The sequence below is a fragment of the Cebus imitator genome, unplaced genomic scaffold (genome assembly GCF_001604975.1).
Source record: "Cebus imitator isolate Cc_AM_T3 unplaced genomic scaffold, Cebus_imitator-1.0 Scaffold77, whole genome shotgun sequence".
Lineage (NCBI taxonomy): Eukaryota > Metazoa > Chordata > Mammalia > Primates > Cebidae > Cebus > Cebus imitator.
This window is the reverse complement of record NW_016107392.1, coordinates 5793715-5820013: the sequence shown is the minus strand read 5'-3', so window position 1 is coordinate 5820013 and position 26299 is coordinate 5793715. Positions and strand designations below refer to the sequence as shown.

The 26299-nt window shown below is 38.7% G+C and overlaps 1 protein-coding gene across 2 annotated transcripts in view; it reads left to right on the top strand.

Annotated features, from left to right (window-relative positions):
• Positions 1-26299, top strand: part of KLHDC10 (kelch domain containing 10) — a 68977-nt gene that overhangs the window by 23018 nt on the left and 19660 nt on the right. Inside the window, exon 2 of one of the 2 annotated variants that reach the window (XM_017532561.1) lies at positions 7575-7661. The exons of the other annotated variant lie outside the window; for it this stretch is intronic. Within the exon in view, the coding sequence (XP_017388050.1) occupies positions 7575-7661 (87 nt within the window). The remainder of the gene's footprint in view (positions 1-7574; positions 7662-26299) is intronic. 2 annotated transcript variants of the gene reach the window in all.

Below are 26299 nucleotides of genomic sequence, written 5' to 3'. Positions count from 1 at the left end.
GAGCCGAGATCGCGCCATTGCACTCCAGCCTGGGTAACGAGCGAAACTCCGTCTCAAAAAAAAAAAAAAAAAAAAAAAATGTTGATTATCCTAAATTTAAAAGTAAGTCATTTACTTAACAAGTAGATCACTGTTAGCTCAAAGTGTGCCACTGTGAAATTTTGAAAAGATTCCTCTTCCAGGTAGACATAGTCCCATAGGTACATTGGGGAAGTGAAGGCTGGATTTAGCCTCCACTTAGACACTTTGCCTGGAGCTCTTGTGCAGTAAGCAATCTGTACAACTGTGCAGTGATTCCAGATACAGTATTAATTTTCTTCTCTTTTGAAACCTTTATAGATCCTGAATTACATACAGCAGTAGGACCGTAGCACATGTTGTAGCCACCTAAGTCAGAATTCTTGGATCATTTTCTCTGATTCAATAGTTCGAATTGTTAAATATTCATAATTGTTTAGGTATATCATTTTGAATGTAATCTGTTCCATATTAGCACTATCATGATTTTTCTTCATTTTGGTTTTTATTTAAGTTTTATACCTTTTACTTTGAGACTTGTAGATGCACTTGCAGTGTTAAGAAATAATATTGGCTGGGTGTGGTGGCTAATGCATGTGATCCCAGTACTTGGAAGACTGAGGCAGGTGGCTAATGCATGTGATCCCAGTACTTGGAAGACTGAGGCAGGTGGATCATTTGAGCTCAGGAGTTTGAGACCAGCCTGACTTGGTGAGACAACGCCGTCTCTACAAAAAATACAAAAATTAGCCAGGCATGGTGGCACACGCCTGTAATCCCAGCTACTTGGGAGGCTGACGTGGGAGGATCACTTGAGCCTAGGAGGTGGAGGTTGCAGTGATCCGAGATCATGCCACTGTACTCCAGCCTGGGTGACAGAGCAAGATCCTGTCTCAAAAAATAAAAATTAAAATTAAAAAAAAGGAAAGAAATAATATTGAGAGATCCATGTACCCTTCCCCAGGCAATTTCTTGGAATGATAACATCCTGTTACTATTGTACAGTAACACAACTAGGAAATTGACATTGATACAATCCAGTGACTTTACTCAGATTTCATTAGTTTTACATGTACTGTGTGTGTGTGTGTGTGTGTGTGTGTGTGTGTGTGTGTATCATATTCTGTACAGTTTTATTATATATTAAAATTCATGTGACTACCATAGTCAAGATACAGAACAATTCCATCACAAAGATCCCTGGTGGTACCCTGATACAGCCGCAACCACCTTCCCTGGCAAACCCCTGGTGACTACTAATCTGTTCTCTAAAATTTTGTCATTTCAACAATGTTATATGAGTAAAATCACATAGTATGTAACCTTTTGACATTTTTTTTCTGTTGGTTGCAAGAATTAATGGTTCATGGTTGTACCTTGGACCACGGTTGTTTAACCATTCATTCGCTGAAGGATATTGAGATTGGTTCCATGTTTTGGTTATTGTGAATGAAGGCGTTATGAACGTTTGTGTACAGGTTTTTGTGTGGACATAAGTTTTCATTTCTCTAGGATAAATGCCCAAGAATGTAATTGTTGAGTTGTATGGTAAGCATATGTTTAGTTTTGTAGGAAACTACCATACTGTCTCTCAGAGTATGTGTGTATTATTTTACATTCCTACCAGCAAAGTATAACTCATCCAGTTCCTCTGCATCCTTGCCAACATGATCATTTTGATAAAACACTTTGGCAACTACCGTTAACTAGTCTTTCTCATTTTAAGAAAATGAGAACTGACTTCTTAGATGTGTCTTCAGGTTCCCTGGAATGAGACCTTTGGCTACTTATATCAATTTGACTTGGAATTGGTCCTTAAATATTTGGAGGAATTCACCAGTGAAGCCATCTAGTATTCTTAGATCTTTTACATAATACTTCAATTTATATTTTTTCTATCAGTATCCATATTAATCATTTTCCATATCCTTCATCTGAATAAGACAGATACTTTAATGTTCTTCTAGTTTTTCTTCTCTCAACCTCCCTTTCTACCCTTATTAATATTCCTGTTGATAGCATCTGAGATTATAGTTTAGAATGTTACTAATGTTTTTTTCCCCAATCAGTGCATATTTAGACTTAAAGGTTTTACTGGTTTCTCTGCTCACTCTTTTCTTGTGCCTTGTTATTCTTGCATTAACTTTTTTCTTTCTTTTTTTTGTTTTCTTGCATTAACTTTTTAAAGAAAATCCAGATACATATCTTTGAGTAATTCTTTCATCAGAATTCTGAAGGAAACAAACTTTTTGGGTCCTTGCATATAAAAAAATGTCTTTATTGGGCCAGACGCAGTGGCTCACATCTGTAATCCTAGCACTTTGGGAGGCCGAGGCAGGTGGATCACGAGGTCTGGAGTTTGAGACCAGCCTGGCCAACATGGTGAAAACCTGTCTCTACTAAAGATACAAAAAAATTAGCCAGGCATAGTGATGGGCGAGACTCCATCTCAAAATAAATAAATAAATAAATATCTTTTAAAAAATTTCTTTATTTCACTCTCCTTCTTGAGCAATAGTTGGAGTAGGTATAGATTTCTACATGTAAAAGTATATCCAAGTGTCCTAGGACAGTTTGTTGAAAAGATTGTTTATTCCCCCACTGAATAGTCTTGTCACCCCTGTCAAAAAAATCAGTTGACTGGATGTTAGGGTTTACTTTTGGACTCTCAGTTCCATTCATTTAATCTGTGTGTCCATCCATGTGGCAGTACCACAGTTTTGGATACTATATCTTTGCAGAAAGTTTTGAAATTAGGAAGTGCGAGTCCTCTAGCTTTTAGTTCTTTTTCAAGATTGTTTGGTATTCTGGGTTTCTTGCTTTTTTCCATCTGAAGTATTGGATTAGCTTGTTCATTTTGGCAAAACAAACAAAAAGGTAGTTGAAATTTTAATATTGTTCGATTCTTTTTTGTGTCTTAACTTTTTAACATACTTTCCTATAATACATCTTCATGCTTGGGTTTTAGTTTTATGCGCGTTCATCTTTATCTGTGAGTCCTAGTTAGCCTTCCTGTGAGTGTTGCATCTGTTTATCGTAGCAGGTCTCCACGAATTGTGGCTAGGGAGGGAATGTGTAGCAATGAGATGAAGTGTGCTAGTTGCCAGGCTTCTTCAGTGTGACTGTCCCCTCTTCTGCCTGGGTGTTAATATCCTCGCAGGGCTCTATCTTCTCTCTCTGATCCCAGTGTCCACACTCATTGTTCTAGCTGGAGAGTGACACCTTTGTTGCTTTTGCCACTGTTCCATTCTGGGAGCAAATACCTCTAGTCTATAATGCTTGACTCAAAATGGTAAATGGCTGGGAGGGGTTCACCTGCCATGTAACTTCTGTGTTACACTCCAGTCACTTAGGCGGCGTTTCAGATTGTTTTTACTTCTTCCTGTTGTCTTGGGCATAGTTTACTCTGCAAGCTGATCCCTTCACTTGCCCTGGTCCTCTTTTGGTATGTAGGACTGTGGTCTCTTCCTTTAGGCGGATTCTATCTGCTTTTCATCTTCCAGTGATTCCTGATAGTATTCGTCCACTAAGGGCATATCTTGTTTTCTTTTGATTATGGGTTGGTTTGTTTTTTCCCAAAAAAGTCAGCAAAGGGTTTTTTTTTTTTTTTTTAATGACTGATCTGTTGATCTGCTATTTGGGAGATTTTAAGGGAAGGTAAGCTTGGTTAGTGTGCTCAGCCTATCATCTTAATTTAGCCAGTGACTATGTTATATTTATAGTGAAGTAAACATAGTAAAAAACAGAAAAATAATTTAAAACCTAGCAAAAAACAAAATATTGATGAAATCATTGAAGAAATTATGGATGTGTGTGTGTGTGTGTGTCTGTGTGTGTGTTTTGTTGTTTTTTTTTTGAGACAGAGTCTCGCTGTTGCCCAAGCTGGAGTGCCTTGGCATGATCTTGGCTCACTGCAACCTCTGCCTTCCGGACCCAAGCAATTCTCCTGCCTCAGCCTCCCGAGTAGCTGGGACTACAGGTGCCCGCCACCATACCCAGCTAATTTTTTTTTTTTTTTTTGTATTTTAGTAGAGATGGGGTTTTACCATATTGGCTAGGCTGGTCTCGAACTCCTGACTTTAGGTGATCCACCCATCTCGGCCTCCCAAAGTGCTGTGATTACAGGTGTGAGCCACCATGGCTGGCCTGTTTTTGTTTTGAAGAGTTGAAGCTATCACTTATGAAGATTGGCACTTTGAATGTATAAAAACTAAAACATCAATGAATAAAAGTTCAGACCAGGAATATATTTATATGAAACCGGAGAGGCATATATTTATTTAAAAATTTAAGAAGTATATTTGCATTGATATTACACTGCTATGTTGCTGGTTTCTCTTTTTTCTGCTCTTTGGGTGAGAGATTAAAACGTGGGTTCTGAAGTCAGTGCCTGCCTTGATTGAATAACCTCCATAGAGTCCACAGGAGTCTGTGAATAGACTTATGCTGGTTGCTGAGAGAGAGACATGCCAAAGATGTTTGACCGAAGCTCTGAGAAAACGTAAAAAGGGTTTTGTTAATTACAGTTTTGGTTCATTATTTTTGTTTGTTTTTGTTTTTGAGACAGAGCTTCACTCTGTCGCCAGGCTGGAGTGCAGTGGCGCAATCTCTACTCACTGCAAACTCTGCCTTTTGGGTTCCAGCGATTCTCCTGTCTCAGCCTCCTGAGTTGCTGGGTTTACAGGCACCTTCCACCATGTCTGACTAATTTTTGCATACTTTTAGTAGAGATGGGGTTTTGCCATGTTGCCCACGCTGGTCTCAAATCCTGGCCTCAAGTGATCCACATGCCTTGGCCTCCCAGAATGCTGGGATTACAGGCATGAGCCACCACGCCAGGCCCAGCTTGGTAATTTTTAATGTTATTCCCTCAGTGTTACTCCAAAGTAGTTTTTAATATTTTTCCTTTATAAAATCATATATAATAGAATTTATGGATAACATGAAAGGGGTAATAAAACCCCAGGCCCAGTCATAACCAGTGTTAAGACTTTGGTATGTTTCTTTCCAGTATTTTTTTGTAATAACTTTTTAAAAAATAAAAAAAAAATACAGGATTGTTTTTCTTCCAGTCTAAAAGTAATGCCTACTCAGTAGGAGAGCTTGGAAAACAAAGACCATCATAAAGAGAAAAAACAAAAATAATTCATTAGAACCTTGCAAAGATAACTATAGTCAAATACATTAATTTGATGTAATATTTCCTATATTTTTAAATGAATACATAAAAATACTTTTTTCTTTACTAAAATGGTATCATGCTTTAATACTGTTTTTTACATTGTATTTTTCATTTGCAATATATTGTGAATGTTTTGTCATGTTAATGAATAATTTTGTATATATCTTTAGTGGTGTGTAGAGTATGAGCATATTTAAGTATGTTCATTTAGCATACTTAACCATCTCCCTATCATTGGACATTGAAAGTGTTTCTAATTTTTTTTACCATTATAAGTAGTACCATAGTTAATATCTTTGTCCATACATCTTTCCATGCATCTATGATTGTTTCTTTAGGAATAGATTCCTAGAAGTGGAATAGCTGGGTCAAAGGGTATGTACACTTTAACACTTTTGATACATAAAAATGTCAAATTTTGAGCTAATCACTTGTTATATTCTGTCTTGTATTGCTAATTGTTTTATGTGTCTGTCTTGTCTCCCTAAGTAGAATATAAACTTCTTAAGGGCAAGGGAGGTTTCTTAAATATCTTATGTATCCTTTGACAGTGTGGTTTACAGCTTTGGACTCTGGAGTCATCAACACATACTGTATTGATTTAAAACAATGTTTCTCTAGGGCGTTGAATGTTGTAAACCTGTACGTTAATATATATATATATATATATGCACTTATATTTATTTATATATGTATATTTAGAGTAGATATGGGCTTGCAAATTTTCAGTTTCTCCACGAAAGAATATTAAAAACAAAGCCAACTACCATTTTCTTAGCAGCATCATTTCATAAGGTAAAGAATATTTAACAACAAAAAGGTTCTAATCTCTGAAAAAAGGGCAGGCCTTTAAATGGAACCTTTTAGCTTTTTGAAAAACTTATTGCCTTGTCCATATTTTTATCATGCTTTTGTTGGATCAGTGAATCTTCACCTTAGCCTAGTAGTGGTCTGTAGACCAACATTTGGGAATCACTGATTGAAAAGACTTAGAATGTTAAAAAATAAACCCTTTTGCAAAATAAATAATTATTCCCCTTGCCCATGAGTCTGTATTCTCTACAAAATTAAGTGCAAATGTGCAGGTGATGCCATTTCATTATACAGAATTTGTATATCTCTATGTACATGTTCTGTAGCAAGCAAACTAGACCTTGTTGATGGACATCTGAATATATTTCCAGTTACCAAAAATAAAAACTGTTCTTTTTCTAGGGAATTTAAGACAGGATAAATATGGTGTAGTGGAAAGAAGGCAAGTTTTTAGAGTCAGAAGGCCTAGCTTGAATCCTGGCTCTAGTATTAAATCACTTAATTTTCTTTTAGCTTCCTTACTTGTAAAATGATGATGATACTTTCTTCAAAGTGTTTATAGCTCCTGTTACAGCAGTTTCTTCACTGTAATGTAATTATTTGTTTACACACCTGTCTTCCTCGTGAGACCATGGGTTCTGAAGAGCAGGAGTCAGTCCTTGTTTTGCAACCCTTGCAACCCTCGGTCCTAGCATAGGGCTCCAGACGTAGCAGATGCTTAATAAATTGATTGTTGAATCAATACAGGATTGTTGTGAGAATTACATGAGGTAATATATGTGAAAGCTGTTTGTAAACCTTAAACATTACACAAGTGTTAATTGTTTTTATTGTCAAGAGTTATCTTTGGGAGTTACTAAAACTTTGGGAAAAGAGAAAATTACCCCATTTAACAGTTCCATTAATTTATTAGGTTTTTCTTCTATTTTATAAGACAAAAAATTTTAATTGGGGTTAACGTGGAGCTGATTTGCTTCCTGGGAAGGCAGATGAGCTCCTTCCCTCCCTTCTTCCATGGAAGTGCCAAGATATTAAATGTTTGTTTTATTTAGTTGCTGTTTTAAAATTTAATTATAGTAGAGTCAGCTTATTTAATATTTAAGGAATGGTACCCATTGCTTTATCTTCTTAACCATAATTATTATAACCTTGAAGAGAACAGGAGCCTATGTTATGTCCAGTTAGTTTCAGAGCTCCATTTTGAAATTAACTGACTTTAAAATGTCATCATTTTTAATCTGTTCATAAAGCTCCTGGTGAATTTTTGCCACAAGATGGCATTGGTGATTATTGAGTGCACATACTATTGAACCAGAATTCCGAAAAATGGTGCACAAAATTATATTATTTTGGGGGTAAGAGTTGAAAACCTTCATCACTGCTTATATATTAATTTAATTTTGACTTCCAAAGCAGAGTTAAATGCTACTTTATATCACTTTCTTTCTGTATTCAAGTATTGTTTTGTTTCTTGTTTTTCTGTCTTTATAACTACAGTAACTATGTATTATTTGCCATGTGTTGTATGTGTCTGACTTATTGCTGATAATTGTGGTAACAGGTAAGAAGAAAATACGATGGGACCCAGTTAGGAGGCGCTTCATTCAGTCCTGTCCCATCATAAGGATCCCTAACAGGTTTTTGAGAGGTGGGTGATAACTAGCAAGAGATCTGTGCTTCGTATGGGTTAAAGGGAACTTTGAATGAATTTTCTAAACTCAAAACTCTGGTTTCTAAAAGTCATCTAAACAGCTAATGAAACAATTGGAGTAAGAAAAATCTAGAACTTAATTTTAAACCTGTTTCTTATTGGCTACTATTGGAATTGTAATTGTAACTTTGTTATTAGATGGTAGAGATAAATTATCTCGCTGATATAAATGGTATTCCACTGTAGCCATATTAGAAAGAATTTTGAGTGAAAATCTGTAAAATATGTATGTGGGAAATAATTTTCTAAATATGATTCTAAGGAAGAAATAAAAGATTATGTGATGGTATAAAATTAAAAACCTTTTATGTCAGATGTCATATATTAAATAAAAAAGGATTATTTGTAACAAAGGGGTAATATGAATATATGAAGAGTTCTTATAAATGTCGTATATTAAAAGATAGGTTAAAAACAAATGCCTGCTGGAAAAATAGGTAAAAGATATAGAATTATCAATTTGTTAAAAAGAAGTACCAATAAATATAAACAAATATTTATTTTTACTATTATTATAAACACAATTAAAACAGAAGGTATTTTTACCTATTAGATCAGCAAAGACCAAAAATAAGAATAACTTACTTGGAATATTCTCAGGAAGAAAATAAAGAAATAAAAATAAGAATACCCAGTGTTGGCTAGGGTATGGGAAAATAAACCTCATATATTGAAGGAAGTGTAAATTTTATATAGCTATTCTGAAACCAGTTTGGTGATATGTATTAAAAACCTTAGAAATGTTCATACCCTTTGACCTAGTAGTTTTTACTTTTAGAAATGTTGCATTCCTTCTACTTTTTATTTTTTCTACTAAAACATACTCCATACTGAAAAAAGAAAATCTCAGAGGAAGGTTGAAAACTCTGGTTCACAGTATTTTTCTAGATACAACAAATTGTCACACAAGCGTACTTAATGTAATTTAGGCTGTATTAAATTATTTACAACCCAGTATATCTAATTTTAACTGGAGTTTGTTTTTTGTAACCTAGGAAAAAATCCTGCAACTGCTATAGATGTTTCTATAGCTAGTTCCTAACCTATTTTTGGCAGCCAAGCTCCAGAGCATGCATAAAATCAACTGTAAAATGGGTCAAGATAAGATCCTTGAGATGGTGTACCACCTTTTAGCATGAGTAAATTTTATTGGTTAAAAATTAAGGGCCAGCTTGGGTGGCTCATACGTGTAATCACCACTCTTTAGGAGGCTAAGGGGCAGATTGCTTGAACCCAGAAGTTCGAGACCAGCCTGGACAACACAGTGAAACCCTGTCTCCACAAAAAATACAAAAATTAGCCGGGCATGGTGGTGCACACTTATAGTCCCAGCTACTCAGGAGGCTGAGGTGGGAGGATCACCTGAGCCCAGGAGGCACAGGTTGCAGTAAGCCATGATTGCACCACTGCATTCCAGCCTGAGTGATAGAGTGAGACTTTGTCTCAAAAAAAAAAAAAAAATTAGGTAATTGTGGTATTATATGACAGGAAAGCCATTGTACACACATGGCCAAGCAGACATGTCCTTCTATAGCATTTTTTCTTTTTTCTATTTATAAATTGGAATACTAATTTACTAACTTCCAATGAGAAATCTACTTATGCTCAATAAAGCATAAATTAAGCTTCATTTTTAATTATATTAATAATTTTATGTATACTAATTAAGGAATTGTTTAGGATATATAATTCAACATAACAATGATATAAAACATATAAACATAAAAACAAAGGAAATAGTGACATAACAGGTTGTATCTGAATGGTGGGGATTTTTTCTTTTGTATGGTGTCTGTTTTTCAGTTTTTTGATAGTAGAAAAAAAAGATTGCACAGGTAAGTTTTATACCATTGGTTATTTGTAAGCCTCAATCAGTGGTTGAGAAAGGTGGCCCCTGACAGTGCTGGAATTGAGGGGGTGTTAACTCAGCATCAGCAACATTAGGATCAGTAGTGGCTTTCTTCTCACTAGTTTTCACCTTCTTTAACCTCTATGTAGTGTTTGATGCTGTTGACTACTTGCCCTTCTTAAATTTCTCTCTTTTTTTGGGTTGCTTTACTGTATAGTTCTAGATATTTTCTTCCTACCTCTTTGATTGTTCATTCTGTTTCCTTCTGTAGCTTCTTTCTTTCTACCCCCTTAAGGTGGGTATTGCTCCAGTGTTCTGTCTTCTCCATATCTCCTTTGGTTGTCTCATCAACTTTCACAGGCTTAACTCTTCGTTTGTTCGTTCCTTCATTCTTTCATTCTTTCAGTATTTCTTGATTGCTTCCTTTGTATTGTACTAGCCTGATGATCTAAGTAATAGAGAATCAGGTAAACAGACAATCAGAATAATTTGAGCATAATTCTTTGTGGTAAGTGTTATGATGAAGTAGCATGCTATGGTAGCACAAAGGAGAGGTTCCTGACTCAGCTTGGCTGGAGGAGGGTGACAAGGAGTGGCCATGAGGATGGCATCAGAAGGGTTGTGGTTAAAGGCTGAGTACGTGTCAGCAAAGGAAGGTTGGATCCTCACAAATTGGTGATTAGGCAGCTTGAGTAAAGGCATTTAGTCAAAACAGAACATGGTGTTTTTAGAAATCTAGAGAAAGTTCAGCACAGTGGGAAAGGGGGTGGACAAAAGAGGCTGGAGAGGGCCCAGATCAGGCGGATATCACCCAAGTGGAGTTTTCAGGATCACATTTGGATTTTTAGCTAGTGAAGAGATTTAATTAAAGGCTAATTATGAGATGATTACTGTTATCAGTGTGCAAAGGATGGAGACAGTAATGAGGTAGTTGTAATAGGAATGGAGAGTAGGGGCTGGGCATGGTGGCTTATACCTGTAATCCTAGCAGAGTGAAACCCTTTTTCTACACACACACACACACACACACACACACACGCACACACATACAATTAGCCAGGTGTGGTGGGGTATGCCTGTAGTCCCAGCTATTCAGGAGGCTGAGGCAGGAAGATTACTTGCACTTAGTTTGAGGCTGCAGTAAGCTATAGTCATGCCACTGCATTCCAGCCTGGGTGAAAAAGTGAGGCCCTGTCTCATAAGAAAATAAAATAGAGAATTAATTTGACACATCAGGAAGTGGAAGTGGAATTAGATGTAGATTTTAGGCAAAGGATAATAAATTCAGTTTAATCTCTCCAAACCAATAATAGCATATCCTTTAACACTCAGTTCAAGAGTATTTCCAGGGACACTTCCTTGGCAGGCCCCTCCCCTCTTTGTTCTGATGGCACCCTCCATGTACTTACCTGTATCATAGCACTTATTGTTGCACTGAATTGTAGTTGTTTACTTGTCCATGCCTCCCACTAGACTGTAAGCTCTGTAAGGGCAGGGACAGCAGGACAGTGCCTTTCATATCACTCCATAGTGAATGTGGCAGGTATATCACATGTATTTGAGTTGAATTAAAGTATTATAAAGGCCACTTTATAAAGTATTATAAAGGAAACAGGATGAGACTAACATTTTATTTTGTTCTCAACTTCTCCTTGGTGTTGGTGATAGTGAACAAATGAATTGTTGAGAACATGAAAATGCTATTGTTTAATGCTTCAATAGGTTGTGTGGTTTTTGTTTGTTTTTTGGTTTTTGGTTTTTTTTTTAAAAAAAAAAACTTATCTATACTTTTGAAATAGCCACTTCCAAGCCTTTTATTTTGGAATTCTTTATATCACCTCTCTTGATTCAGATTGTAGACAGTTTCATAGGGCCATTTTCGGTCACTAGATTCCTTCACCAGATCCTGCATTCTCTCTAAAACATAGTTCTACCAATGAAAACTGTGGTGTAGTGAAAACAGTAATGGTGTAATGAAAACAGTGGTTTTTATTATAAAATGGCAGGCTTAACATACCCATTTACCTTCCCCTACTTCTCAGATATCATTAGAGATGACAAAACAGACATAAGACAAAGAATAAATCATTGTCATTAAAAAAAAATAGAAGAACAGAAAAGGGAGTCTTTGAAACTAGATGACTTGTGTCTGAATCCAAGCTCTGCCATTTACCAACTGCATGACCTTGAGCAAGTCGCTTATTCTTTTTTGGCCTCAGTTGCCTCATCTGTAAAATTAGGATGTTGATAATAGTACCTACCTTCTAGAGTTACTGTGAAATCAGGAGAGACAATATATACAGAGCACTTAGGAGAGTTTCTTTACATGTAGCAAATGCTGAATTAATGTTAGCTATCATTATTGTTCCTGTTATGATACCAGAAGTTTTTAGAAATGTTAGGGTACTAGAAAACAATTGGAATTATATTGATGGAGGAACCAGCACAGAATAAAATGCAACCCAGAATAGATGCTCCTGCTGCACGATGGAGGTCAGAGAATGTCTTAGCAGGGCTCTTTTCTTAAACTCTAAGCCTATAGGCAGCAAGTGTAGGAAGATGGAGCGGTTTTGGAGGAAAGTGGACTATCTGGGCAGGTAATGAAAGACCTGCCTTCAAAACAGTTACTTCCCCTATTCCTTCTCTCCCTTCATATAAAGTACCCTAGCAATGGCATTAGTTCCAGGATAAAGTCATGAGAACAGTTCAAGAAAAGCAGAAGATTTGCCTTGGGGACTGGAGGTAGAGTGACACAGCAGAGCCTTAGTTGAGTGGACTTCTGCAGTAAATGGGTGAGGAGGATGGAATGAGAGGAGAACAAGAAAAGGAGCTCTATCAAGGATTGCTATGCATTAAAGGACAATACCATCAAAATACAGCCTGATGATTTTGGCAACAATAAGGTAAAACTGCTTTCTTTTTCTCCACTTGTAAAGGGAAGCCCGTCTGTCAGTGTGCCACTTACCTGCAGAGACCCACACTGAGAAATACCTTCCATTTGGGCTTTGGAGGCACATTAATACAACTGCTGAGGAAACACATGTTTCTTATAATAACTAACCAATGTGAGTAGGTGATAAAGGCTCACCAGAAATTTGAGGGAAACTAGACTTAGAAGAGACTAAAATAAACAAAACAGCTGCCTGTGGTAGAAACAGAGATAATGAAGAAGTAGAGTGGAACTTGAGGAAGTTCGAATCACAGGATGTATATTTACAGAGCCAAGCATGAATTACATCCACAAAGTGAAAAAAAAAAAAAAAAGCTTCCTGGCCAGGCATGGTGGCTCACACCTGTAATCCCAGCACTTTGGGAGGCTGAGGTGGGTGGATCACTTGAGACCAGGAGTTTGAGACCAGCCTGGCCAACATGACAAAACCCTGTCTCTACTAAAAATACGAAAGTTAGCTGAGCATGGTGGTACACGCTTGTAGTCCCAGCTACTGGGGAGGCTGAGGCATGAGAATCACTTCAATCTGGGAGGCAGAGGTTTCAGTGAGCCGAGATCATGCCATTGCACTCCAGCCTGGGCAACAGAGCAAGACTCTGTCTCAAAAAAAGCAAAACAGAACAAAAAACGCTTCCATGGATAAAAATTAATGATGAATAAATTCGTTTTATATTGAAGAATTTAATTGAAATTAAAACTCTGTTGGAGCGTTAAACAATACACTTAAGACCAGTTACTTTTCATAAAAATAAAACAGGAAATTTGCAGACTGTGAAGTAAGAAGACCTACAGATAGAAAGTACATGAGGAAAATTCATCCTTTGAGGATAGACCTGAGTGGTCCAGTACCCATTTCATAGGAGTTACAGAAGGAGAGATCAGACAATGGAAGGGAGAAAATTAAAAAATCTGAGTTTCCACATACAAAGGTTATGCCAAGGACCAAGCAGGAAAAATGCAAAAACAAACCAACAAGAAGTACCTCCCTGAATATTCCCAAAGTACTTACTATTTCAGAGGTAGAAAACAAATTACATAGACTCAAAACTGAAAATTGGACTGGCATGGATTTCTCACCTGCAGCATGGTTTGCTGGAAGATAAGTGCTTTCAGTGTTCTGAGGGGAAATTATTCTCAAGACAGAATTCTATATCCAGCCTCACTCATGTTTAAGTGGGGGGTAAAAATGAGTAAGATCTCTGAAAGTTTGTGCCAACCCATTTTGATAAAATTACTTGAAGATATACTCCTGGTAAAATGAAAAATCCAAAATAGAAGAAGATTTGGATATAAGAAGTGGAGTATGCCAAGAAATTCAGGAAGGCTAGTATAACTGTTGATATCTCTAAAATACAGAGAAGTAAAATAAATATGCATGTATGTGTGAATATACGTATATACTTGACCCTTGAGCAATTCAGGTGTTAAAGATGCTGACCGCCATGCAATAAAAAATCTGTGCATAGCTTTAGACTACTAATAGTTTATGGTTGACCAGAAGTCTTACTGATAACATAGTAAGCTAACACATATTTTGTATATATATTATATATTGTATTCTTAAACAATAAAGGAAACTGGAGGAAGGGAAAAAATATTTTTAACAATATCCTTGTGGCCAGTCATGGTGGCTCACACCTGTAATTCTAACACATTGGGAAGCTGAGATGGGTGGATTGCTTGAGCCCAAACTGCCATGTTGCCCATTTTGAGATCAGCCTGGGCAACATGGCAAAACCCTGCCTCCATTTTAATTCTAAAAAATTTAAGAAAGACAATAATCCTTGTCATGGCAAGGAAAATATTATTATTATTTATTATCTTTCAATGTTATCCAAGAAGGATAAGAAAATCATCGGCCAGGCTCAGTGGCTAATGCCTGTAATCCAACACTTTGGGAGGCTGAGGCAGGCAGATCACTTGAGGTCAATAGTTGAAAACCAGCCTGGCCAACATAGTGAAATCCCATCTCTACTAAAAATACAAAAAATTGGTTGGGTGTGGTGGTGGGCGCCTGTAATCCCAGTGACTGAGGAGGCTGAGGCAGGAGAATCACTTTAGCCTGGGAGCCGAGATCATGCCACTGCACTGCAGCCTGGGCAACAGAGCAAGACTCTGTCTCAAAAAAAAAAAGTAAGAAAAATAAAATATATTTACTTTTCATTAAGTGGAAGTGGATCATCATAAAAGTCTTCATCCTCATTGAAATTCAAATAATCTGGAAATGCATAGGGTGAAGGCTGGGCGCCGTGGCTTACGCCTATAATCCCAGCACTTTGGGAGGCTGAGGCGGGTGGATCATGAGGTCAGGAGTTTAAGACCAGCCTGGCCAACATAGTGAAACCCCATCTCTACTAAAAATGCAAAACTATTAGCCGGGCGTGGTGGCAGGCAACTGTAATTCCAGCTACTTGGGAGGCTGAGGCGGGAGAGTGCCTATAATCCCAGCTATTCGGGATGCTGAGGCAGGAGAATGAACCCAGTAAGCCAAGATCGAGCCATTGCACTCCAGCTTGGGTGACAGCGAAACTCCATCTCAAAAACAAAAATGATAATTCAGTGAGAGAATGTATATAAGAGGCTTGAGCAGGTGCATTAGTCTGTTCTTGCACTGCTATAAAGAAATACCTGAGACTGGGTACTTTATAAAGAAGAGGTTTAATTGACCCACGGTTCTGCAGGCTGTATAGGAAGCATGGTAGCATCTGCTTCTGGAGAGGCCCCAAAGAGCTTTTTCTCATGGCAGGAGACAAGTGGAACCAGGTGTCTTACATGGCAGGAGCTGGATCAAGAGGGGTTGGGGGGAAGTACCAAGAGCTTTTAAACAACCAGATCTTGTGAAAACTCTCTCTCGATACAGTACCAAGGAGGCATAGTGCTAAACCATTCATGAGAACTTCGGAGCCATGATCCAGTCACCTCCCACCATGCCCATGCCCCATCTCCAACACTGGGGATAACAATTGAACATGAGGTTAGGGCGGAGCCACAAATCCAAACTGTATCAGCAGACATTTCCCAAAAGAAACATTCAAATGAGGCTGGGCGCGGTGGCTTACGCCTATAATCCCAGCACTTTGGGAGGCCGAGACGGGTGGATCACAAGGTCAAGAGATCGAGACCATCCTGGTCAATATGGTGAAACCCCGTCTCTACTAAAAATACAAAAATTAGCTGGGCATGGTGGCACGCGCCTATAGTCCCAGCTACTCAGGAGGCTGAGGCAGAAGAATTGCTTGAACCCAGGAGGCGGAGATTGCGGTGAGCCGAGATTGTGCCACTGCACTCCAGCGTGGGTAACAAGAGCAAAACTCTGTCTCAAAAAAAAAAAAAGAAACATTCAAATGGCCAATAAACCTGAAAAGGTGCTCACCCTCATTGTGATGAGAGAAATGAATATTAAAACCACGAGACAGCTTTACAAACTAGCAGGAATTGCCAAATTAAAAAGACTGACAATGGCAATACAAAATATTGGCAAGGATGTGGAGCAACAGAAATTCTCACATGCTGCTGTTGGATGTATAAATTGGTACAACCATTTTGAAAAACATTTTGGCTTTGTCAAATGAAGGTGAATATTTACATTAAGATTCAGAAATACCATGTTTAGATTTATAGCCAACAGAAATACAAGCCCCTGTGCGCTTGCAATGTGCGCAAAAATGTTCATGGCAATATTAAGAACCACAAATTTGAAACAACCCCAAATGCCTATTCACGCAACTTAGACTGGATAAATTGTGGTATATATTCATACAAATAAATAGTATTTGGCAAGGGAAATGAACAGACCACTTCTGCTCCCCTAGAACATGGATGAATCTCAAAAACATAATTGCAAATAAAAGAGCCCAGAAAGAATACATACTATATTATCCTACATACTATATTATTCTATTCAAATACACTTTAAAACATGACTAAAACACCAAAAGCATTGGCAACAAAAGCCAAAATAGACAAATGGGACCTAATTAAACTCCGCAGCTTCTGTACAGCCAAAGAAACAATCATTAGAGTGAACCAGCAACCAACAGAATGAAAAAATTTTTGCAATTTACCCATCTGACAAAGGGCTAATATCCAGAATCTACAAAGAACTAAACCCATCCAAAAGTGGGAGAAGGATATGAACAGACGCTTTTCAAAAGAAGACATATATGAGGCCAACAAACATATGAAAAAATGCTCATCATCACTGATTATTAGAGAAATGCAAATCAAAACCACATTGAGATGCCACCTCTCACCAGTTAGAATGGTGATGATTAAAAAAATCTGGAGACAACAGATGCTGGAGAGGATGTGGAGAAATAGTAACACTGTTACACTGTTAGTGGGAGTGTAAATTAGTTCAACCATTGTGGAAGACAATGTGGCGCTTCTTCAAGGATCTAGAAAGAGAAATTCCATTTGACCCAGCAATCCCATTACTGGATACCCAAAGGATTATAAATCATTCTGTTATAAAGACACATGCACATGTATGTTCACAGGGGCACTGTTTACAATAGCAAAGATGTGGAACCAACCCAAATGCCCATCGACGATAGACTGGAAAAGGAAAATGTGGCACATATACACCATGGAATACTGTGCAGCCATAAAAAACAAAAACGATGAGTTCGTGTTCTTTGTAGGGACATGGATGAATCTGGAAACCATCATTCTCAGCAAACCGACACAAGAATCGAACATCAAACACCACATGTTCTCACTTATAGGCGGGTGTTGAACAATGAGAACGCATGGACACAGGGAGGGGAGCATCACACACTGGGGTCTGTTGGGGGGCCAAGGGAAGGACAGTGGGGGGATGGGGAGGTTGGGGAGGGATAACATGGGGAGAAATGCCAGATGTAGGTGACGGGGATGGAGGCAGCAAACCACATTGCCATGTGTGTACCTATGCAACAATCCTGCACAAGCTGCACATATACCCCAGAACCTAAAATACAAAAAAAACCCTAGGCCAAAATAAACAGTATTGTTTAGGGATGCATACCTAGGTATAATAAAGCTATAAAAAGACAGATTTTATGATTGCCCTAAAAATCAGGAGGTAGGATACTCTAGAAGTGAAGGTTGGAGGGTGTGATCAAGACGGGCAGGCAGAGAGCATCTGGGTGCTGGTAGTAGTTTGTTTCTTAACCTGGATGATGATTATATGTTCCTATTTTAATAATTTGTTAAGCTCTCGATGCAGTATTCAGTTTCTTGAGCTGGATGATAGTTACGTTTCTCTTTTTAATAATTTGTTAAACTGTGCATTTATATTTATGTAAATTCTAATGCATGCCATATTTAACAGTAAAAGGAGTTAAATTTTAAAAGCAAAGATCCTGCCCCACATCTTCACTCAACCACCATTAACAGGCGAATTTCTTTCCAGATGTGGTTTATTCTGAAGAGTGTTAAAAAAAATAAAAGTTTGTTTTTCAGAAAATATTAGGGGTAATAAGATGTAGATCTTTGTAGGAGAAAAGAAGAGAGCTTATTTCAATAAGATCCGAAAAGTGGGAAAATAAAGCAATAAAGTGGTAAATAGAAAACACATAAGATTGCAGGGGCAAATCTAAATAAAATCATCAAATGGGCCTTATCTCTGGAATGTATTTAGTTTACTATTTTAATAGGCTTAAAGAAAAAGTGTGACTTTGCTGTATTAAATAAAACATTTAATAAACTTTGATATTTAACCTGTTCATTTTGTTAAAATGTATCTAGTACCTATATGACATATGTGCTTTTCTGTATGTTACATTTGAATACAAACTTTGTGCTGGGAACACAGTGGCTCATGCTTGTAATCCCAGCCCTTTGGGAGGCTGAGGCAGGAGGATCTGGAGCCCAGGAGTTGGAGACCAGCCTAGGCAACACTCGTCTCTTAAAAATATTTAAAAATTTCCCTAGCAAGCAGACTCAGATGGAGAAGAGAAAAAAAAAAGTAAAAATTAGCCAGACGTGTTGGCATGCACCTGTGGTCCCAGCTACTTGGGAGGCTGAGATAGAGGATTGCTTAAGCCTGGCAGGTCAAGGCTGCAGTGAGCAGTGATTGTATAAACAAATAAATAAGTACCCCACATCCATTCCTGGTAAGGGAAAACATTCTTTTTTTTTTTTTTTTTTTTTTTTTGAGACGGAGTTTCGCTCTTGTTACCCAGGCTGGAATGCAATGGCGCGATCTCGGCTCACCGCAACCTCCACCTCCCGGGTTCAGGCAATTCTCCTGCCCCAGCCTCCTGAGTAGCTGGGATTACAGGCACGCGCCACCATGCCCAGCTAATTTTTTGTATTTTTAGTAGAGACGGGGTTTCACCATGTTGACCAGGATGGTCTCGATCTCTTAACCTCGTGATCCACCCGCCTCGGCCTCCCAAAGTGCTGGGATTACAGGCGTGAGCCACCGCGCCCGGCCTAGGGAAAACATTCTTAAGCATCCAGGGATAAAAGAAGATTTATTTTGTGACAGAATACTACAAGAAACCAGTAGTAGGGCTGGGTGCGGTGTAATCCCAGCACTTTCGGAGGTTGGGGGAGGGGGCGGATCACGACGTCAGAAGATCGAGATCATCTTTGCTAACACCGTGAAACCCCATCTCTACACAAAAAGAAAAACTAGTAAAGATCGTATATGAGGTATCACAGTATCCTCATGAAAGTTAAAAAAAACAAGACATGCAGGTGCATGCCAAAGAATTAAAAATTAAAAAAAAAAAAACAAAAAACGAGACAATGATGCCCACTGTCATCTCCACTATTCAGCCTTGTTCAGGAGTTTTCAGCCAATACAGTAGAAGACCAGGAAAAGAAAAAAAAAAAAAAAGGTACACATATTGGAAAGGAAGAGTTAAAGTTGGCATTAACAGCAGATGATCTGATTGTGTACCTATAAAATTCAAGATAATACATGATAACTATACTAGAGTTCAGAAAATTGGGTGGACAAAATTTAAACGTGCAAAAATAAATCACCTTCCTACATAATTAACAGCAACCAATTAGAAGATAAAAGAGTTATCCATTTAAAATTGTATGGAAATTTATAAAGTATTTAGAAAAAGGAAGAAAATGAAACTATACTGATGAAATACAGAAACTAGCTGGGCAGCCAGGCGCTATGGCTCATGCCTGTAATCCCAGCACCTTGGGAGGCCGAGGTGGGTGGATGGCCTGAGGTCAGGAGTTTGAGACCACCCTGGCCAACATGGTGAAACTCCATTTCTACGAAAAGTACAAAAATTGGCCGGGTATGGTAGCTTAACGCCTATAACCCCAGCACTTTGGGAGGCCAAGGTGGGCGGATCACCTGAGATTAGGAGTTCCAGACCAGCCTGGCCAACATGGCGAAACCCAAACTCCCTCTCTACTAAAAATACAAAAATTAGTCAAGCGTCCTCGCACATACCTGTAATCCCAGCTACTCGGGAGGCTGAGGCAGGAGAATTGCTGAAACCCAGGAGGCCGAGATTGTAGTGAGCCAAGATCGCGCCGCTGTACTCCAGCCTGGGCGACAGAGTGAGACTGCGTCTCAAAAAGAAAAGACGCAGTGGCCCGCGCCTATAGTGTCTACTTAGGAGGCTGAGGTTGTAGAATCGCTGGAACCGGGAGGCGGAGGTAGCAGTGAGCTTAGATCGCGCCACTGCACTCCATCTGGGGCGACAGAGCAAGACTCCTTCTCAAAAAACAGAAGAAAAAAAACATGAGCTGGTTGAGGTCACGTGCGCCTGTAGTTCGAACCATTCAGGTGGGAGAATCGCCTAAACCCGGAGGCGGAAGTTGCAGTGAGCTGAGTTCGAGCCACTGTACACCAGCCTAGGCGACCGAGCGAGACTGTGTCTCAATAAACAAACAAACAAAACGAACTACTATACTCATGGACATTAAAAAAACAAAAAGAATAAATGGCCAGGGATTATGTTCCTTAATGGATTATCCCGATAAAACCCTCAAGGGACCTTTTAAGAATTGCATTTTAATTTCCACGTAACTTCCGGTTTAACAAAAATTGTAGAAATGCTCACGACTGTAATCCCAGCACTTTGGGAGGCCGAAGATGGCGGATCATGACATCAGGAGTTCGAGACCAACCTGACCGACATAGTGATACCCCGTCTCTACTAAAAATACAAAAATTAGCCAGCTGTGGTGGTGCATGCCTGTAATCCCAGCTAATCGGGAGGCTGAGGCAGGAGAAGCGCTTGAACCCAGGAGGCAGAGATTGCGGTGAGCTGAGATCGCGCCGTTGCACTCCAGCCTGGGCAACAAGAGCGAAACTCCATTTCAAAAAAAAAAAAAAGCAGAAATGGTAGACATTATCCTGTATCCTGTCTGGGCATGGTGAGTCACGCCAGTAATCTCGGCACTTTGGGAGGCTGAGATGGGTGGATCACTTGGGCTCGTGAGTTACCAGCCTCGAGACCAGCCTGGGCAACGAGGCGAAACGCCGTCTCTACCAAAAATACAAAATAATAGCTGGGCGTGGTGGCGCGCGCCGGTGGTACCAGCTACCCAGAATGCTGAGGCGGGAGGATTGCTTGAGCTCGGGAGGTGGAGGTTGCAGTGAACTGAGATCGCGGCGCTGCACTCCAGCCTCGGTGACAGAGCGAGATCCCATCTCAAAAAAAAGAAAAAGAAAAAATTCTCCTGTATCTTTTACCCGGATTCCCCAAATGTTATTTTCTCTTTCGCTTTATCCTGCTCCCTCTCCTGTCTCCTTCCCCGCTTTGTACACAATACATATATGCATACTTTTCTGTTTCAACCATTTGAAAATTGCAGACATGTCTCTCTCTCTCTTTTTTTTTTTTTTTTTGAGACAGGGTCTCACCCTGTCGCCCAGGCTGGAGTGCAGTGGCGCGATCAGGGCTCACGCAACCTCTGCCTCCTGAATTGCTGGGACTGCCGTTATGCGCCACTATGCCCTGTATTTTTTTGGTAGGGTCTGGGTTTCACCATGTTGACCAGGCTTGTCTTGAGCTCCTGACCTCAAGTGATTCACCTGCCTTGACCTCCCGCAGTGCTGGGATTACAGATGTGAGCCACCGCGCCCAGCTGATGTCTCTTAAAAAAAAAATCAAAAATTAGAAATTTTAGAGATGAAATTTTGTTCTATCACCCAGGCTGAAGTGCAGGGGTGCAATCATAGCTTACTGCACTGAAGCGATCCTCCCACCCACCTCAGCTACCCACATAGCTGGGGCTACAGAAATGCACCACCATACCCAGGTAATTTTTTTTGGCGGGGTCGGTAGAGTTAGGGTTTCATTATTTTACCGTATCTCTTTATGTCTAAGTACTAAAGTGTTTGCCCCTGAAAAGCAGACATTCTCTTCCGTAACTGCAGAACGTGTATCAAAATTAGGCATCAACACTGATTATTAAGCCCATAAATAATGCGTAAAATTAATACTAGTACATAAGTTACAGACCTTGTTTCAGATTTTGCCATTATTATTTTGCCGCTATCCTAATAATGTTCTGTTTGTTTTGCGACAGAGTCTCGTTCTGTCACCAGGCTGGAATGCAATGGTGCAGTCTCGGCTCACTGTAATCTCCGCCTCTCGGGTTCAAGTCATTTACCTGCCTTAGCCTCCCAAGTAGCTGGGTTCACAGGTGCCCACCACCACACCCAGTTAATTTTTGTATTTTTAGTAGAGGTAGGGTTTCACCATGTTGGCCAGGCTGGTCTGGAACTCCTGACCTCAGGTGATCTGCCTGCCTTGACCTCCCAAAGTGCTGGGGTTACAGGTGTGAGCTACTTCACCCGGCTAATAATGTTCTTTAATAGCAGTAGAAAATCCGAGATTGTGTGTTGCATTCTGTTTTCATGTGTTTTTATCCTCTTTCAGTGTTGAACAGTTTCTCAGCATTTGTCTTTTTTGACATTGATATTTTTGAACAGTTGCAGACTAGTTATGTTGTAAAACATCCCTTAGTTTTGGTTTTTCTCTGTTTTCCCATAGTTATATTCAGCTTATGTATTTTTGGCAGGACTACCACTGAAATAATATTGTGATCATCTCATTGCACATGATATTGATTGATTTGTCCCGTTACTGGTTATTTTAATTTTCATCACCTGGTTAAGATGCTCTCTGTCCACGGGACTTTTTATAGACTTAACAGACCCATTCTAAAATTCATTGCAAAAGTGGAGAAAAATAGGTAGAAGTTTTTGGGAAAAAGTAATACAAAAGAGAATTTGTTCTAGATATCAAAAGATAGTTCAAAGCTATAATAATTAAAACAATGTGGTAATGAGGGCCAGGCATGGTGATTCACACCTATAATCCCAGCACTTTGGGAAGCCCTGTGGTAGGAGATGCTTATATAACCAACAAGTAATATTGTGGGCTGATGTGAATGGATTGCTTTGGTCTGAACAACTTGGGCTCCGGGAGTAGTAAAAAGTTCTACCTGCCATTTGGGGGATATGGAGGAGCTAACTGGATCAGACTTCCTTGGCTTTCCTTGAGACTTCTAGGTCCAACAGAAGACCTGTCTTTTGTGGTAGAGGTAGTTGTGGCCTTTATATTTGGAAAGAAGTAACCAGTTAAATTGATTTATCATTTAGCCTGTTTGATATTTATAACCAATAAATACTTTTAGCAATAAGTTTTTATTTTTTAAAAATGGCCTCACTACAAATGTTCATTAGCACATCTGGAGATGGCTACATCTTGTGAGTAATAGATTTATTAAGGAATAAATATTATATACTACTTTATTTGCAAGCTTTTGCATTTAAGCTTCTGTGATGTTCTTTTATATATTTGCATATTATTTACATATTTTTATATTCATATATCCTTAAAGAGCAATAAATTTTTTGTCCAAGGTGATTAGATCTGAGTATTGGGATTTTCCTAATTCGAGTCTAGAACATGTCGATTTAGTATATGATAAAGGTGGCATTTTAAATAATTATAGGAGGGGTGGCTTTCTTTAAGTGATTTGGGGACAGTAGCCTGTCTATTTTGGGAGGAAAAATTAGAGCCCCACTGCATATAACACACAGAAATATAAATTCTGATGTATTCAAATTCTGAATATAAAAAATTGAAACATGAAATTATTCAAGATAAATGAGAATATTTTAATCATTTTATAATTCAGAGGTGAATGAGTTATGGAACAAGGGAGCTATAAAAGAGAAGATTGACAAACTCAGTTACATAAACACCTTTGTATGTTAATAGATGTCATAAACAAAAGACAAGGAGCAGCCTGGAAGAAATAAACATAAATAAAGAATTTGGGGCCTGGCTCAGTGGCTTATGCCTGTGATCCCAGCGCTTTGGAAGGCTAGGGCAGGATGATCATTTGAGCTTAGAAGTTCAAGACCAGCCTGGGCAACATAGTAATACCTCATCTTTATAAAAAATTAAAAAATTAGCTAGGTGTGGTGGCTCATGCCTATAGACCCAGCTACTCCAGAGGCTGAGGCGGGAGGATCTCTTGAGGAAGAGAGGTTGAAGCTGCAGCGCTCTGTGATTATGCTACTGCGGGGTCTCACTCAGCCTGGGCGACAGAGTAAGACCCTGTCTCGAAGGAAAAAGAAAAAAAAATTACAAAATGGTGAGAAGACAACTTAATAGATTCAAAATAGGCAAAGGATACGATCGGGCAGTTCCAAAAAGAAGAAATACAAATAGGCTGATAAACATGTGAACCAGTAAGATAAAGAAAATGGAAATTAACCTGACACCAATTTGTACCCATCAGATTGGCACAAATGTGAGAAGGTTAAAGAAAGTGTGAAGAAGTGGGCACTTGCATATACATTGCTGGGTGTATAAATTGGTCCATTCTATTTGGAGAGCAGTATGGCCCTATAACAGTATTATATCTATAAAAATTTTTTTTGTTTTGTATTTTTGCATTTTTTATTTTTTTCTATAAAAATGTTAAGTGCATATTCCTTTGACCCAGAAATTCTCATACATTTGCATACAAATCTATATAGAGGAAGCTTCATTACAATATTATTTATAATAGTGAAAACACTGGAAACAACCTAATCTTCTGTCACATTATCTCAGACAGCTAGCTTCTTTCTGCCTTTGGGCTAGAAACTAAAACCCGTTTCTCTGGTTACTGTAAGTTCTTGCTTGCTCCCTGGGGTAAAGAGCAAGTCCTGTGACATGGAAGAGAAGATGGGTGAGACATCACAGGTACATAATCCTTTAGCTTCATGTTCCCTTCTGGGTATTAAGTGTTTACCTGTGAATTCAGGTTCTGTTTTAATTTTTTGCTTTTACATTTTCCAGTGGGAGTTCCTGAATCAGGTAAACCAATTCTATGGTAGATTTTATTAGCAGTAAGTAATTTTTAGGAAAATGGGATTTGCACATGGAGAATTTGGGAGAGGATTTAGAGAGCTACTTTAGACTCTGAAGCCCAATTTCGGTTTTGTCAAGGTTGAGGATCTTATGCTATATTTCACCTAATAAAAATTAATGCTTGGTCTTCATGGCATTAACCCAGACAAATTCCCATGGTTTATCCAAAATGAAATGGCTTTTTAATATGTTGGTCATTCTTGGGCTATAAATATGAGAAAGAAATCTGTAGTTACTGGTGAGAGAGAAGAGGAGTTGCCTTTTTACTCCCAGCTATGAGATTCCTTGACAGGATGTTTAATATTTATCAAATATTGATTAGATGCTCTTTACCCAACAGTGTGATTTGCAGAGATCGTGAAATTATTAACAGAAGCCAACAGTTGGGCTGGATCAGCACTGTGTCAGAAATAGGTGAACCACAAAATTAAAATGTTTCTAGTACCCACATTTGAAAAAGTAAAACAAATAGGTAACATTAATTTTAATATTTTTAATTAACCCAGTATTTTAAAAAATACCATTTCAACATATAATCAATATAAAAATTAATAATTTTACATTCATTTTTGGGTACTAAATCTTTGAAATCCAGGGGGTATTTTACATGTAAAGCACAGCTCGGTTTGGATCGTTCACATTTCAAGTGCTTAGGAGCCACGTGTTATGGCTCATGGCTACTGACTTGTGCTGTGCAGCTCCTGAGGACAGAGGTAGTCATTACCTTATCATTGTGTCCCAGCACCTACCACAGTACGTGGTACTGAGTACATAGCCAGCATCCAATAATAACTTTTCTTTTTTTTTTTTGAGACGGAGTTTTGCTGTTGTCACGCAGGCTGGAGTGCAGTGACATGATCTCGGCTCACTGCAACCTCTGCCTCCCAGGTTCAAGCAATTGTCCTGCCTAAGCTTCCCGAGTAGCTGGGATTACAGCTGCCAGCCACCACGCCAGCTAGTTTTTGTATTTTTAGAAGAGGTGGGTTTTTACCATGTTGGCCCGGCTGGTCTTGAACTCCTGACCTCAGGTGATCCACCTGCCTCGGCCTCCCAAACTGCTGGGATTACATGTGTGAGCCACCATCCCTGGCCCAATATTTTTGACCTGAATGAGTGAGTAGGGAAATGGGAAGCTATCTTTTCACAGACTCCTCAACTGTGTAATACATGTGAATTATATTTGTCACTGAAATAGTTGGCAATAAACTTTTAACCTCACCTTCCCTACTATACAGCCATTTAGAGAAAATGTAGAATAGACTGCATTTCTTTTCATATTTGGCCAAAAGCAACTTTAAAAATTATCTATTTGCTTTAAGCAATATGGCAAATGACAGAGATTTTTAGACCTCCTGTCTGCTGACGATAGTAACGCTGTTAGATTTCTTCTTTAAATTTGTCTTGCTAATTCTTTTTTTTTTTTTTTTTT